At 47.0% G+C, this 13,014-nt stretch overlaps 1 protein-coding gene and 1 long non-coding RNA gene across 5 annotated transcripts in view; one reads left to right on the plus strand and one right to left on the minus strand.

The window, feature by feature from the left end:
• Nucleotides 1-13,014, plus strand: part of LOC138582676 (histidine--tRNA ligase, cytoplasmic-like) — a 556,920-nt gene that overhangs the window by 103,905 nt on the left and 440,001 nt on the right. For all 4 annotated transcript variants that reach the window (XM_069654213.1, XM_069654215.1, XM_069654214.1 and 1 more), the window contains one exon: nucleotides 7,616-7,711. In XM_069654213.1, coding sequence (XP_069510314.1) covers nucleotides 7,616-7,711 — 96 coding nt within the window. The remainder of the gene's footprint in view (nucleotides 1-7,615; nucleotides 7,712-13,014) is intronic.
• LOC138582677 (uncharacterized) overlaps nucleotides 1-13,014 on the minus strand; it is a 192,139-nt gene that overhangs the window by 92,250 nt on the left and 86,875 nt on the right. The window lies entirely within an intron of this gene.

Here is a 13,014-nt window from a genome sequence, read left to right on the forward strand (position 1 = left end):
AAATTTTGAATAGGACCTGGGTATTTACAATGGGTGAAACTAGTGTACAATGAACCAATGGCCAGAGTCTGGACGGGACCCGTGGTTTCTGAACGATGGACTCTGAGCAGAAGCACTAGACAGGGATGCCCTTGGTCCCCGATGCTATTCATCCTGGTGATAGAACCAATAGCAGCATACCTCAGGTACTATTACGGGGAGGTGGGCATTAAGACGCACGGAGAGCAGCACCTGATATCGCTGTATGCAGATGACATGCTGCTGTATTTGCAATACTCGGAAGAAAATCTGCAATACATACTAGAGGTGCTAGAACGGTTTGCACAGTTGTCAGGTATAACAATAAACCCACGAAAATCTAGCATATTTCCCCAAGGTAAATATGTAGGCGTGCCAAAACGCGCATTACCTGTGTTACAGATCGATTGGGCGGTGGACACCTTTCGATATCTGCGCATTTATATATACCATAAACCTGAAAATCAACACGAAAACAACACAGTGAAAGCAGTGAAAGGAATCCAACGGAGTAGACATTTTGGATGAGGTTGCCCCTGAACATGATGGGGAGGACAGTTTTGCTCAAGATGATAGTACTACCCAGGTTGCTACACAACTTCGCAAATGTCCCATACTTAATACCCAAACGATTTTTCTCCAACTTAAACAGTATTTGCAGGGGGTTCATTTGGCACAATACCAGAAACCGGATAGCCCTCTGGAAATTGCAGAACCCACATGAACAGGCAGGGATAAAGCTACCCAATTTTGAGGTGCATTATCTAGCGGGCCAGCTTCAGCACGTAGCTACATGGTTATCTGATGACACTAATCCTGAGTTAAGGCTATTGATGACGGAAAGTGCACCTTACTTTCTAAACAAGCGGATGTGGGTGACTGACCCCCGAAAGAAAATAGATCGGCATTGCTGGCCCTGGGCAGAGAGATCTGGCACAGAGGCTCCGCCGTAATGGGGAAGCCTCAGCCGTGCTCCCCACATATCCCTCTTGTAACACTAAGGGGCATAGATGAACAATTGAGGCGCGCCGTTCGGGAATACTGGGAACCAGTGGGTGTGACAACAGTGGGAGATGTTTGGCGGGAATGGGAAAAGATGGAGTTCGGAATATTGATAGAAGACATGGGCTTACACAGGGGACAGTACATCACATACGCTAGGCTGATGAAGTTATTATTGAAGATGTGGTCAGAAACAGAACTGGCCCAACAGCCAGACACAGCTATAGAAACTTTCCAAACAGTGTCAGAGGGAGGTCACAAAGTCTCTAGAATTTATGAGATACTGATGTTCAAGGTGGGTAAAGAGGTGGTCCAGGTCAGGCAGGGATGGGAAGAGGAAAGTGGGGAGACCATAGATGATAGACTATGGGAAAAGATGCATGGATACCATAAGAAAGTCTTGAGGAATGCCCGGTTGCAGCAGATTCAGTTGTACATCACCCACAGAGCATATATGACCCCAAAGAAAATCGCCAAGTTCGCGAAGGCGGCTAAGCAACACTGCCCGACATGCGGGGCAGAAAATGTGGGCATGGTACACATGTTTTGGGCCTGCCCTAAAATCAAAAGATATTGGGAGGAGATAGCAGGCCGACTGGCGGACAAAGGGATTAGACTGGTGGTGGACTCTTTGTGGGCGTGTATACTGGGGGGGCTTCCCTAGACCCCGTAAACTTAAGCATGTGAGCTAGCTTAAAGACCTAGCTTACATTTTGGCTAAGCGCAGGATCGCCATGGGGTGGAAGGCACGGGAGAGACCCAACATAGGAACCTGGTGGAGGGACCTTCTAAAGTGGGCTGATGCAGAAACAGTGGTTTGGAGGGAGGTGGCTTGCAGAGGGGTTGAAGAGGAAGCGGGAACATTGACGGAGTGGCAGCACCTGGTGGCATCTTTGATGAGCACGGACCCCGAAACACTGGACACAGACAATTCAACGGATGATGATACCGGAGAGACAGTTGTGGACTAACGTACCACGGTTTTTTAACGTGGAATTGGACGTGGGGGTGGGGGATTGAAGTTTACTATGCACCATGTTGAGGTGCCCTGTTTATCGTTTGTGGAAAACCAATAAACATTTTATTTAAAAAAAAAAATGGGCTGTGGAGACGCTGGGAGCTGTGCAGGAGCTCCTGGACATTGGGCCGATTGATGAAACCGCATTCTCCAGTCTGGATGGAGAAGGAAAGCTGCGTGTGACTGCGGTGACGTGCAGAATGCTGAAAGAACGTCTGCACACTCCAAACTGGAAAGCGGTGAAGAAGCCACACCGCAGAGATGCGAGTAGCATCAGAGACGCTGTAAGAAACGGGTGAGCCTGCCCAAAGCTTGTGGGGACCCCGGTGCGTTCCGACAAGCATGCCAACAAGGGTTTGAATGGTACAAGATTGCTAATGCAGAAAATGCACAAAGTTTGTTTAAATACAGTCAAGACAAACCCAAGCCCCAATAAGAAGAATATTGTAATGCAGGCCAGGCGAAGTACAAATGCGTCTGAGCAAATACGTTTGAGCAAATATTACCACAGATAGATATACCAAGCACCTCATGATATATGCTATTGTAGTATATCAAGAAACTGTAAAATGCATAAGAGGTCATGGCAGGTGAATACCCCAGGCAGCTGAAGTTGTATCAAGGAATTGTGAAACACATAAGAAGTCCTGGCAGGCAAGTGCACGAGGCAATTGAAATTATACAATGATTCCTGGCAGGGAGTATAGCAGGTTATCTGAAAAGCCCTAAACTGTAGTCCTGACAGGCGAGAATACCAGGCAGCTGAAATTGTATGAAGATTCCTGGCTGGGGAGTATACCAGGTAATCTGCAAAGTTTTGAGAACTTCTACAGAATACTGGTACAGAAACGTTTGCTTGAATAATAATTTTGTGAGTCCAGTTAAGACACAAAGGAACTGTTAGCTAAAGAGACATTTTCGCCATCCTGTTTAAGAATCCAGGGGAAGGGGGCGAGCCTCTGGATCAAAGGTTCTTTACATTGGAGAACATTTTCATTGGAGTCCTTCTTATACTTTTGATTTTGAACACTTTTTCTAACATCAAGTTAAAGACATTTCTTTGCCCCTTTTGTTGTTTGTTTATAGTGTGAGGGTCACAATAGGATGTTTTGGACACAAGGCCGGCTTTTCAGTTACTGACATCCTGGCACAGAGAGATTCTTAGTTTTTGGTTTCTAGGTAGTGTGAGAAACCGGAAGGTGTCTCACCCGCTAGTCCCCAGGGTCTCTCTATCAGGTGGCCAGGGCATGGCCATTGCCTTTGGATCCAGACCCTGGTGCTGGACCAGTGAGGGAGGATCCCCTGGGTGGGAGGTCCTCAGGGAGTGGGAGACCTTGTGGCGAGATGCAGTATCCCCCACCCTTTAATCCTTTTGACCCATCCGAACAGGTAGAATATCTGGGGACTGTAATCCTATCTCCCCTTTCCTTCACAAACACTGCTACACAGACAGCCCGTTCTGGGAGAAAACCGACTAGTACCCAAAAAATGTACGGGACATTTCCTATTAGCATGGTCAGGCAATCGCCGTTAACGACCTGCACTTGATCTCCATTGAACTTCCCCACACGGATAAAAGGCAGAGCACGAGAGCACACTTTGAACGAGTCAGAGCACACGAAGGAGCAGTTTCTTCCAGGCCACAGCTGAATCGGTGGAGAAAGACGACAGGTTGAGAAGAGAAAGAAAGGAGATGCCCTTGAGCTTTTTGACGAGTGATCGTTATGGGCTTGAAGATTTTAAAGCAGCACTTGTAAAGCTGCGAAGCAAGAGAATCCTATTCTGCGTGTCCGAGATACCCAGGTCTCTCCATCATGACTGGCCGAGTCAGGGAGGAACAGCAGATGCCGTGGTATCTTCCTTGGCTCCCGGATCAAAGCCGAAACCAGAACCTTCAACACAGCCGGTGAGTCTGGAGGAACTGTACGAGGCCGGTCTGTGTATAAATGAAGGTTAAGAGCAGCGACAATGTGTCCTCAGAGAGCGAACGTTGAAGCGTTTGGTGATAAGTGTGTTAAACATTATATGAGAGAAACAAAAGATAAAAATTTGCAGAGTGGTCCGGCACCGCGTGGATACTCAATCGAAGGTCTCTGGTGAAAGGTGTCTTGCAAAGAAACACAGCAGCAAAAACTTTGATATTTGAATATGTGAAAATCAATGTGGTTATGCGAGGGTCTGAGAAAAATCCTTGGCACAATCGAAAGTCTTTGATATAAGTGAACCCTACCAAGGCCCAAGCCCAGCTGAGGGAGGCCTATTGGGGTTGCAAGTCACAAGTGGGTCCGAGACCAGCTGAGGGTGATCTATTGTACCTTTGACGTTTCAAAAAGGGATATGAGCTTGATCGTGGGAGGCCCAAAGTGAATGTTATACCTGAAAACTAAAGACGGTGAACTTTTGAGGAGAACTTTGTGTTGTTTTTGTAACCTGTGGCAGTCTGCGAGCGAAAGACTTGTGGAGAACAAGAGACTTTATCGCAGAAGGACCTATTTGATTTTTGAATTGCATACTGGTGCTCAAAAGAAGCTGGAGTGTGTTCCAAGCTCAGGTGTGACACCTTGTTCCGTGCTGAAACTTGGGGAAGGGGAGCTTATCACTCATGCGTCCTGACATACTGTTTCTTGAACACTTTCTTTTGCGTACATCATTTTCCCACACCATTTGTATTTAGAAGTAATAATTGCCAATATGTTTATTAGTATAGGCCCTTTTTATTTCAGCAGGACTCCACTAGGACTGTTATTTTTACTTTGGTGGTTGTAGCTTGCTCCCATCCTTAGATTTCGGGGTAGATAGGCATTCATCCAACCCATGGAAATTCAATAAACACCCTTGAACTGTGATCACTTGTGTCTGTCTTCACTGTTTGATACCATGCCTTCCTTAGAGTAGGGAAGTTCTTCTTTAGGATAGGGCTATAGAGGCATTTTCCCAACCCATTTTTAATTAATGAAAATGCCTTTAACCAAGAATATAGCACCCTTGTGTCTGTCTCTCATTTCTGACCCCTCACAACATAGTACAGAATACCACTCAAATACCTAGGTTTTAACACAGCTACAACTACTTAGTGCAGTTGTTCAATAACCCGAACTGCTTCGCCTCCATTCTTGAGATATGGGTTTCCTTTGACAGTCCCCAGTTGCCCTTGCTATTGCCCACAAGACTAGGGCAAGAGTAAATATGTACGGAATGTGGGGTCCTGGGAAAGTTATCAGCTTGTAGGTGTTGGATATAACATCTCATCCTATTGGAAGTGTCTCAGGTTTGATATTAGAAGCATTGAGATATCACATATCATACCTCTATCCTTTGGATGGAGGTTTGCAGCGTATTCTCGGGAGTTGAAATATAGTTTAGAGAAAAGGCTGGTAGTAGGTGGCAGTACTTGCTTGGTCTTGGGCACTGATGCCCCCACCTCAGCCATGTCTCCCAGTAAACGACTGTGGCACACACACAAGTGGGTCCTTACCCTCAAGCATGGAAAAACAATGTGAAGCATCTAGGGTGTCAAGAGCATCAGGTAAGGTAGCAGTGTTTTGTGGTTTGGCAATAGAAAAGTACCTCAAGGAATAGAAAACCATTCATTGAGGATTACTTGGTCTGTGGTCCAAGCCTTTTATGTTTATCAACATGTAATGACCCAAAAGCACTGCTAGCTAAACAAATATTAAGCAATGTTTGGGCCAATGGTCGGGCCTTTAAGATCCCATGGATAAGCGGTGGAGACAGATCTAGCGTAAGCTTTAAGAAGTATCTCCAACAGTCTTGTGTCTACTGGTGGTAAAAGTACAATGATGGCCATGAAGAGTATATTACTTAATCAATATTCGACCGATAGACTTTATCTTGAAATGACAAAACCTACCAATAGACATATTGAAATATCGGTCTTGTCGGGCATGGCCCCTTACTTAACCTTTTCCCCATATTTATATCAACGTTTTCTAATAACTACAGCACATTTTAATAGTACATTTGAATACATCTTTCGGAGTCTGGCATAATAGCTGTGTTGAGGAGAGACTTTATTCTTTTGAGTCTTCTTGAAAGAAAGGATAGAGAACTGGTCAGGACAGAGGCTCATGGGCATCTTGTGGGGCAAAGAAGTACCATTACTTAAACATGACGAGGGCCTGAGGGAAGCCAGCAACAGTGGTTCCCCTCAGGCCATTGTACCACCTCTGGGATAGGTCTGGCTCTGCCCTGGTAGCATGCCTCTATGGCGTTGAGAGTGGTTCTTGGGCACCTCTTGACATGGTCAGACCCAGTGACACTTCCCATGACTTCCAATCATATTCTCTTCTTTCCCCATAGGTGACTTCATTTTATCTACCAATACTGTGGTTATGATAGGGGCATAATCTTAGATGGGCTTAAAAAAAGAGGATAGTGTATCAGTATGCAGCAGGTATCCTCTCAGGATGCAATGGACTGATAAAGCCGCCATTTAGGCGATATGTTGGGTATGGCTAAACCAACCAAGATTGGGGGTGGAGAAGAAACACCCTGCCCCGGTGCAGTTTATCTTCATGCAGCTATGGGCAAAGAACTAGTCGCCAGAGATTACATATGTGCATGACAAGTACTTTGTTTTCTGGCATACATGCATCAATCGCTACCAAACGAATATTACTAGTGGTCTGTAGTATAGGTATGCCTATGAGATTTAAAAATCCATGCGATTTCATTCCATCGTCTGGTGATTAACATATTAATAAAGGTATGTTGAACAATGTACTCCATTGAGTGCCAGGGTGCTTCTCACCGTAAAGTTTGTGTGCTATTTTGCACATTTCATACATTTGATGCTGGAAGCTCTGGTAGAGCTGGTGATCTCGTTTATTTCAACAGATAGGGTACATTTGTCAAATGTGAGGCTTGTGTTCATGGAGTCTTACAGTTGTTTGGTCTTCATCAATTTTCCGAACCGGAAATAGTTATTCTAAGATTATTAATGTGTCCAAGAATTAGATAGCTCTTTATTGAATAAAGTGATTCAACGTGTTAGTTTAAAATGTTTTCAGAAACCATTTTATATGCAGAAATTATGACTGTGCCTCTCTAATTTTCAAAGGACCTCGAGCACCCTGATGTGTAAACTTTATATAAATGTTGATGCTTCTCTGCTCTTCTTAGTTGCATAAATACATGTTGGGCTTTGGATGCTTCCAAAACAAGCTGAACATCACTTATGTACGTTGTAGTGGTTAACGTGGATCAGTAGTTATGAAGAGATGTTAGACTTTCTCGAGGCTGTCCACAAGCAAAATATCAAAGCAGTCCTAGTGTGTTTCCATACTGGCTCTTTTTTGCAATAGAAAAACGTAATGCGTGTGACATGAGTTTGTAACTTACAGATTGACAAGCTTTAGCAGTCTTCAGGCAATCTTGTTGGGAGAAGCACCATTTTGAAAAAGTATTTTCTGATCTACACAGAATACTGCTGTAGATGACCTATTCAGAACCCCTTTTTCCTGTGTTAGTTTGGCAGGATCATTGTCTCTGCACTTCAACCTGCTCTGTTCCCGATTTTTTCATGCCTATATCGAAATTGCCTCTTTTGTTCTGCAGGAAACTTTAACAGGGAAATACGGAGAAGACTCGAAGCTGATCTATGACCTGAGTGACCAGGGTGGTGAGCTGTTATCACTACGCTATGACCTTACTGTATCCTTTCTGCGGGTTGAAAATGACCTCTCCTACCTGAATGGGCAGCTTAACAGTGGATACGGACCTTAGTAGTTTTTTGATTGATTGATATTTTATTTCTATCGCGCTCGTACACAAGTGTTTCAGAGCGCGACAAGGCAAGGGAGGGGAACAGGGGAGAACAAAACAGCGATCTCACTAGGCCCAGTGACATAGAGAACACGCAAGCGCATGGGAGAGGGGGGAGGGGAAAAGTGCATGGAAGGGGGGAGAGGTGGAAAGTGCGAAGCAGAGGAGAAACAGATAAATAACAATAAATAAATAATAAAGGCAACAAACGGTAATGCAGCCAGCAATTTGCAAGTGCTAGGTTTAAGGCAGCAGACAGGGCAGGTCTGATAAGTGCAGGAAGAAAAAGGGGGGGCTATATGGGTACAAATACAGACCCCAGTGCAAGGGGTGGCCCGGAGGCAGTGCGGGAGGGTGACAGGATGAGCAGGATTTGGGCCCAAAAGTCAGAGGGTGGCCAGGTGCACGATGCCAAGAGAGAACAGATCAGCAGGGGACAGGGGGAGAGGGAGAGCGAAGGCAGACGAAAAGAGGATGGTCTTGAGGTGCTTCCGGAACCGGAGATGGTTCTCCTCAAGTTTTAGAGTGGCAGAGAGGCTGTTCCAGAGGGAGGCCCCAGCCGAAGACAGCGATCTACCCCCAGCTCGTTTCTTAGAAAAACGACTGACCCTGAGTGAGTTGGAGGTAGAGGAGCGAAGAGTTCGAGAGGGGAGGTATTTGCGGAGGGATAGCTGGAGGTATTTTGGACCCATGCCCCAGAAAGCCTTGTGGACAAAGCAGAGGGTTTTGAATTTAATCCTTGCATCCACTGGGAGCCAGTGGAGAGATTTCAGAGCTGGAGAGATACGATCCCAGGGCTTGAGGCCAAGGACAAGTCTTGGAGTCCTGTTCTGGGTTAGTTGCAGAGGGCGGAGAGTAGAGGCAGGTAGATTTAGATAGAGGCTGTTACAATAGTCCAAGCTAGAGAGAAACAGAGCTTGAGATACTATGAGCTTCTGGGGGAAGGAGAGGAAAGGCAGAGTACCACTGAGGAGGGGAAGTCGGAAATTTGACTTTGTAGAGACCTAAAAGATATGGGCGGAGAAGGAAAGGGTGGAGTCAAAGATGACCCCGAGGTTCTTAGCCTTGCAGGTGGGGGTAGGACGAGGGCCAAGGGAGGCCGGCCAGAGAGAGGGGAAAGGATGGTGAAGGTGTGCCGATGAGGAGGATCTCAGTCTTGCTGGCATTCAGACAAAGATCATTGGCGGCACACCAATCTTGAATGGCAGTTAGGCAATCAGAGATGAGAGAGGGAGAGGAGGTGGCAGAGGGCAGCCTGAAAATGAGTTGAGTGTCAGCGTAGCACTGGAAATTTGAGCAGAAAAAGGCAATGCAGTGGGCGAGAGTTACCAGGTATTGGTTGAAAAGCCAGGACGAGAGGTTAGACCCCTGGGGAACACCACAGGTAGAGGAAGATAAATGAAAGGAAGGACCCAAATTGGACCTGGGAGGGTCGATCTGAGACGAAAGAGGTCAGCCAGGCCAGCGCCTGATCAGTGATACGCAGGTTTTCACGGAGACGGCTGAGCAGGATGGTATGGTTGACCGTGTCGAAGGCAGAAGAGAGATCGAGGAGGATGAGGACAAGAGGGAATGTTAGAGTCAAGGTTGGTGAGCAGATCTTCACGGATGTTTAGGAGAGCAGTTTCCGTGCTTCTGGCAGCTCTGAAGCCAGACTGGTGGTCATGGAGACAGCCAACAGAATTGGAATGAAGGTTAAGCTGAGAGATGGCCAACTTTTCCAGGAGTTTGCCAAGAAAGGGAGTAAGGGTAATTGGGCGATAGTTAGCTGGACAACAAGGATCAGCTGTGTGTTTCTTGAGAAGAGGATGCACAAAGGAGTGCTTCAGAGGGGAGGGGAAGGATCCAGAGGCAAAGGAGTGGTTGCAGAAATCAGCAAGGGCCGGAGCGAGGATGTCAATGTGGTCCTTGATGGTTTTAGAGGAACAGGGATGAACCTGTTTTGAAGAGGCTTTCATAGATCGGACTTGTCTAGCAACCTTGTCAGGGGTTAAAAGAGGAAAGGACGAGAAGGATGGTGGGAGGGTGGCTAAAGGAGGGTCAGCAAGCACAGATGGAGAGGGAAGAGGAGGAGTGTGGGTGGAGAGGGTGGACAGGATGTCCTGGGTTTTAGAAATTAAGTGAGAGGCAAGGGCATTGCAGAGAGCCTGGGAGGCAACAGGAGGGGTAGAGACTGCAGCAGGGTTGGCCAGCTCCTTGCAGATTTTAAAGAGTTTGGCCGAGTTGTTAGATGCCGCAGAGACACGATCTTGAATATGGACTCTCTTCTTGGTGAGGACAGAGAGTCGCTATTGCCTTTGTAGCAGGCGACAGGCCAGTTTGTCAGAGGATGAACAGGAAGTTCTCCATTTCCTCTCAGCTGCCCTACACTTACGTTTAAGTGTAGCTAGGTCAGAGTCATACCAGGAATTGCACTTGGCTGTGGACTTCAAACAGATCCTCATGACAAGGGGCAAGAGCATCAAGTGTATCAGAAATTGAAGAGTAGAGCGGAGACAGGGCTGTATCAGGATGAGAGACAGCCAAAGGTGGAGGGGGGGGGGAGAAAGTGGCGGCAAAAGCCTCAACTGACACACGCTTCATGGGCCGGATGTCCGAGAAGGTAGGTGGCAGTGTTGGGGTAGGCTTGGCTTGGAGGGGAATAGAGGGAGAGATGAGATGAGATGAGAGGAGGGAGTGAGCGCTCCAGGAGAGAGGAGTTATCAGAGGGATGGAGAGGGGGAGGTCAGAGGAGATCAAGACATAGTGTGTGCCCTGCAGAGTGAGTAAGGCCAGAGGGGAGGATGGACAGGGAGAGGGAGTCGCAGAGGTCACGGAAGAGTACAGAGGAGGAGCAAGGAGAGTCTAAATGTATATTTGGGTCACCGAGGAGGAAGAATTGAGTGGTAGAGGCCAGGAGGGAGGAGGAGAGGTCTGCCCACTCAGAGAGAAATAAGGTGATTTGACCAGGAGGCCGGTATATCGTAACCACAGTAAGAGAAAGATTAGGCGAGAGAGAAAGCCTACAGACAAGGCATTCAAAAGGGAAGTAGGTCTGAGTGGGAATTATAGAGGCAGGAATCCACTCGGGAAAGATCAGGGCTACCCCCCCCCCCCCCCCACACCGAACCGGGAGGATCTGGGTGCTGCAAGGACATCAAGGTCTAATTCTTCAAGGAGGTGGCAGATGTCAGAGGAGTGTTTGACGGCAGAGCGAGAGTTGAGAGTGGCAATATGAAGAATGTTGCCAGCCTTAAAGACCTTCCGGGGAGGGGTACAGATCAGAGGTACACCCTGCGGAGGAGAAAGCCCTAGGAGGGGCAGAGGAGGATGAGGAGGAGGAGGAGAGAGAGGGCAAGGTAGCCAAGGGGGGAGAGGAGGTGGGACAGCAGGAAATGAGAGGAAATTGATGAGGTGAGGGAAGTGCCTATCAAAGAGGAGGAGATTGGCCTGAGGGCCTTGTACCATGACAGTGCCATTTAGGTACACATTAATGATGACTTTAGAGGCGTCGAAGGAAGCCATGAGAACTTCCCAGCGAGTGCCACCATTAATGGGAGAGGAGGAGATAGGGCAGAGCACAAAGACCATATGAGGAGTCCATAGATCTGGCGAAGGAACGACAAAGAGGATGTCGGTAAGGGTCTGTCTGGCGGAAGCATTGGAGTAGGTGTCGGCGATAGGAAGACCAGGATTAGAGGCCAAGGTATCCTTTTTGAACTTCTTCCTACCAGACTTGGTGAGAAGGGAAGGATAGTCCATGGAGAAGCAGTTGGAGAAGATAGGAGAAACAGAAAGTGCCATTGGGGTGGAAGTAAGGAGAGGATGGAGATACTGGGGGGGCTAAGGCAGGTAGGTGTGAGACAAAAGAGAGTGGTGAGGTCACTGGGCTGGCAAGTTACAGAGAAGAAACAATATACAAGCAAAATACAGAGAATTTCGCAATGGGCAGCAAGATATGACTTTTTAGCACAAAGCAAAAACAGCAAGATTTGACTTTATCAATCTTGGAATCGGATGTTAGCAAAGGGTTTTAGGAAGCACTGCGCAGCAGGATGACAACATGGGAGCAACAAGCAGAAAGAACAGTGATAGTCAAAGGCAGTAGAAGTGAGTCCATAAGGAGGGAACTAACCCATAGTTCTGGAGGTGGCAAAGTCAAGGCAGTCCGGATTTCTTAGAGGAGTGAGGTGGCAGCATCATTGTGGTTAAGGTGAAGGGAGGACCCCAATTAGCGTTCCGGAAACGGACAGGGAGCAGCCAGGGGCCTTGAAAGTGGGCCTTTGCTGAGAGGGCCGGCTGAAGCCTGCCAGCCCCTGATTGGATGGAAGAAAACACTCAGCAACCAATGGGAGTGCAGCACAGGGAGAAGTGATTCAGCACAGCCTGCCTACACAACAAAGAAAACCACGGTGGCCATCTTGGAAGAGCCAAAACCAGTCAAATAAGCAGCAATAGTAGGAAAAAACGAGTGCTTTCAAAATAGCAACGCAGCTCCAGGTATTAAAAAGCTCAAAAAATGGCTACACGATGAAAATGGCAAATAAAACAGCCCTTTCCAGCAATATTATGCAAATTTCCTCTATTTTTCTTTTTCTTCTTTTTTTTCAAATTTTGATTTTTCAGGTTCAATAATTCCCCAGGAGGTGCAGTAATGCACAGAAAGTGCACCTCCCTAATGGAATGGTCGGCAGCCAGGCACAAACTTCACATTTGCAGGAGAACAACAGATGGGCAGGAGGGTGGAAACAGGACCTCACTCCCAGTGAGAAGCAGATGAAAGAAACCAGTTCCAGCCAGTGGGCCTTGCTGAAGGGCCGGCTGATGCATGCCGGTCCCTGATTGGATCGAAGAAAACACTCAGCAAACAATGGGAGTGCAGCAGAGGGAGAGGTGATTCAGATTTAGTTGGTGAAATCATCCGCTTTACAACATGGACATTCAATAAGGTACACAATATATTCAATAAGGTACACGTGAGTCTAGCTAAATAGCCAAGTATGTGCCCCTTTTATTAACCTACAAGTACTTCAAGCCAATATAGGCATTAAACTAAGGTCAAGGCTTTGATTGCTTACTTTCTCACAGGGCAAGCCGTATACTCTCGTTATTTTGCTACAATATTTGCACATCCCATATCCTACATCCCTTTACTGTAACGTCCCAGGTTGGAGATTGTGTTGCATATTCCCCGGATGTTATATCGTGCCAAA

The sequence above is a fragment of the Ambystoma mexicanum genome, chromosome 3q (assembly GCF_040938575.1).
Source record: "Ambystoma mexicanum isolate Mex_15411 chromosome 3q, UKY_AmexF1_1, whole genome shotgun sequence".
Taxonomy (NCBI): domain Eukaryota; kingdom Metazoa; phylum Chordata; class Amphibia; order Caudata; family Ambystomatidae; genus Ambystoma; species Ambystoma mexicanum.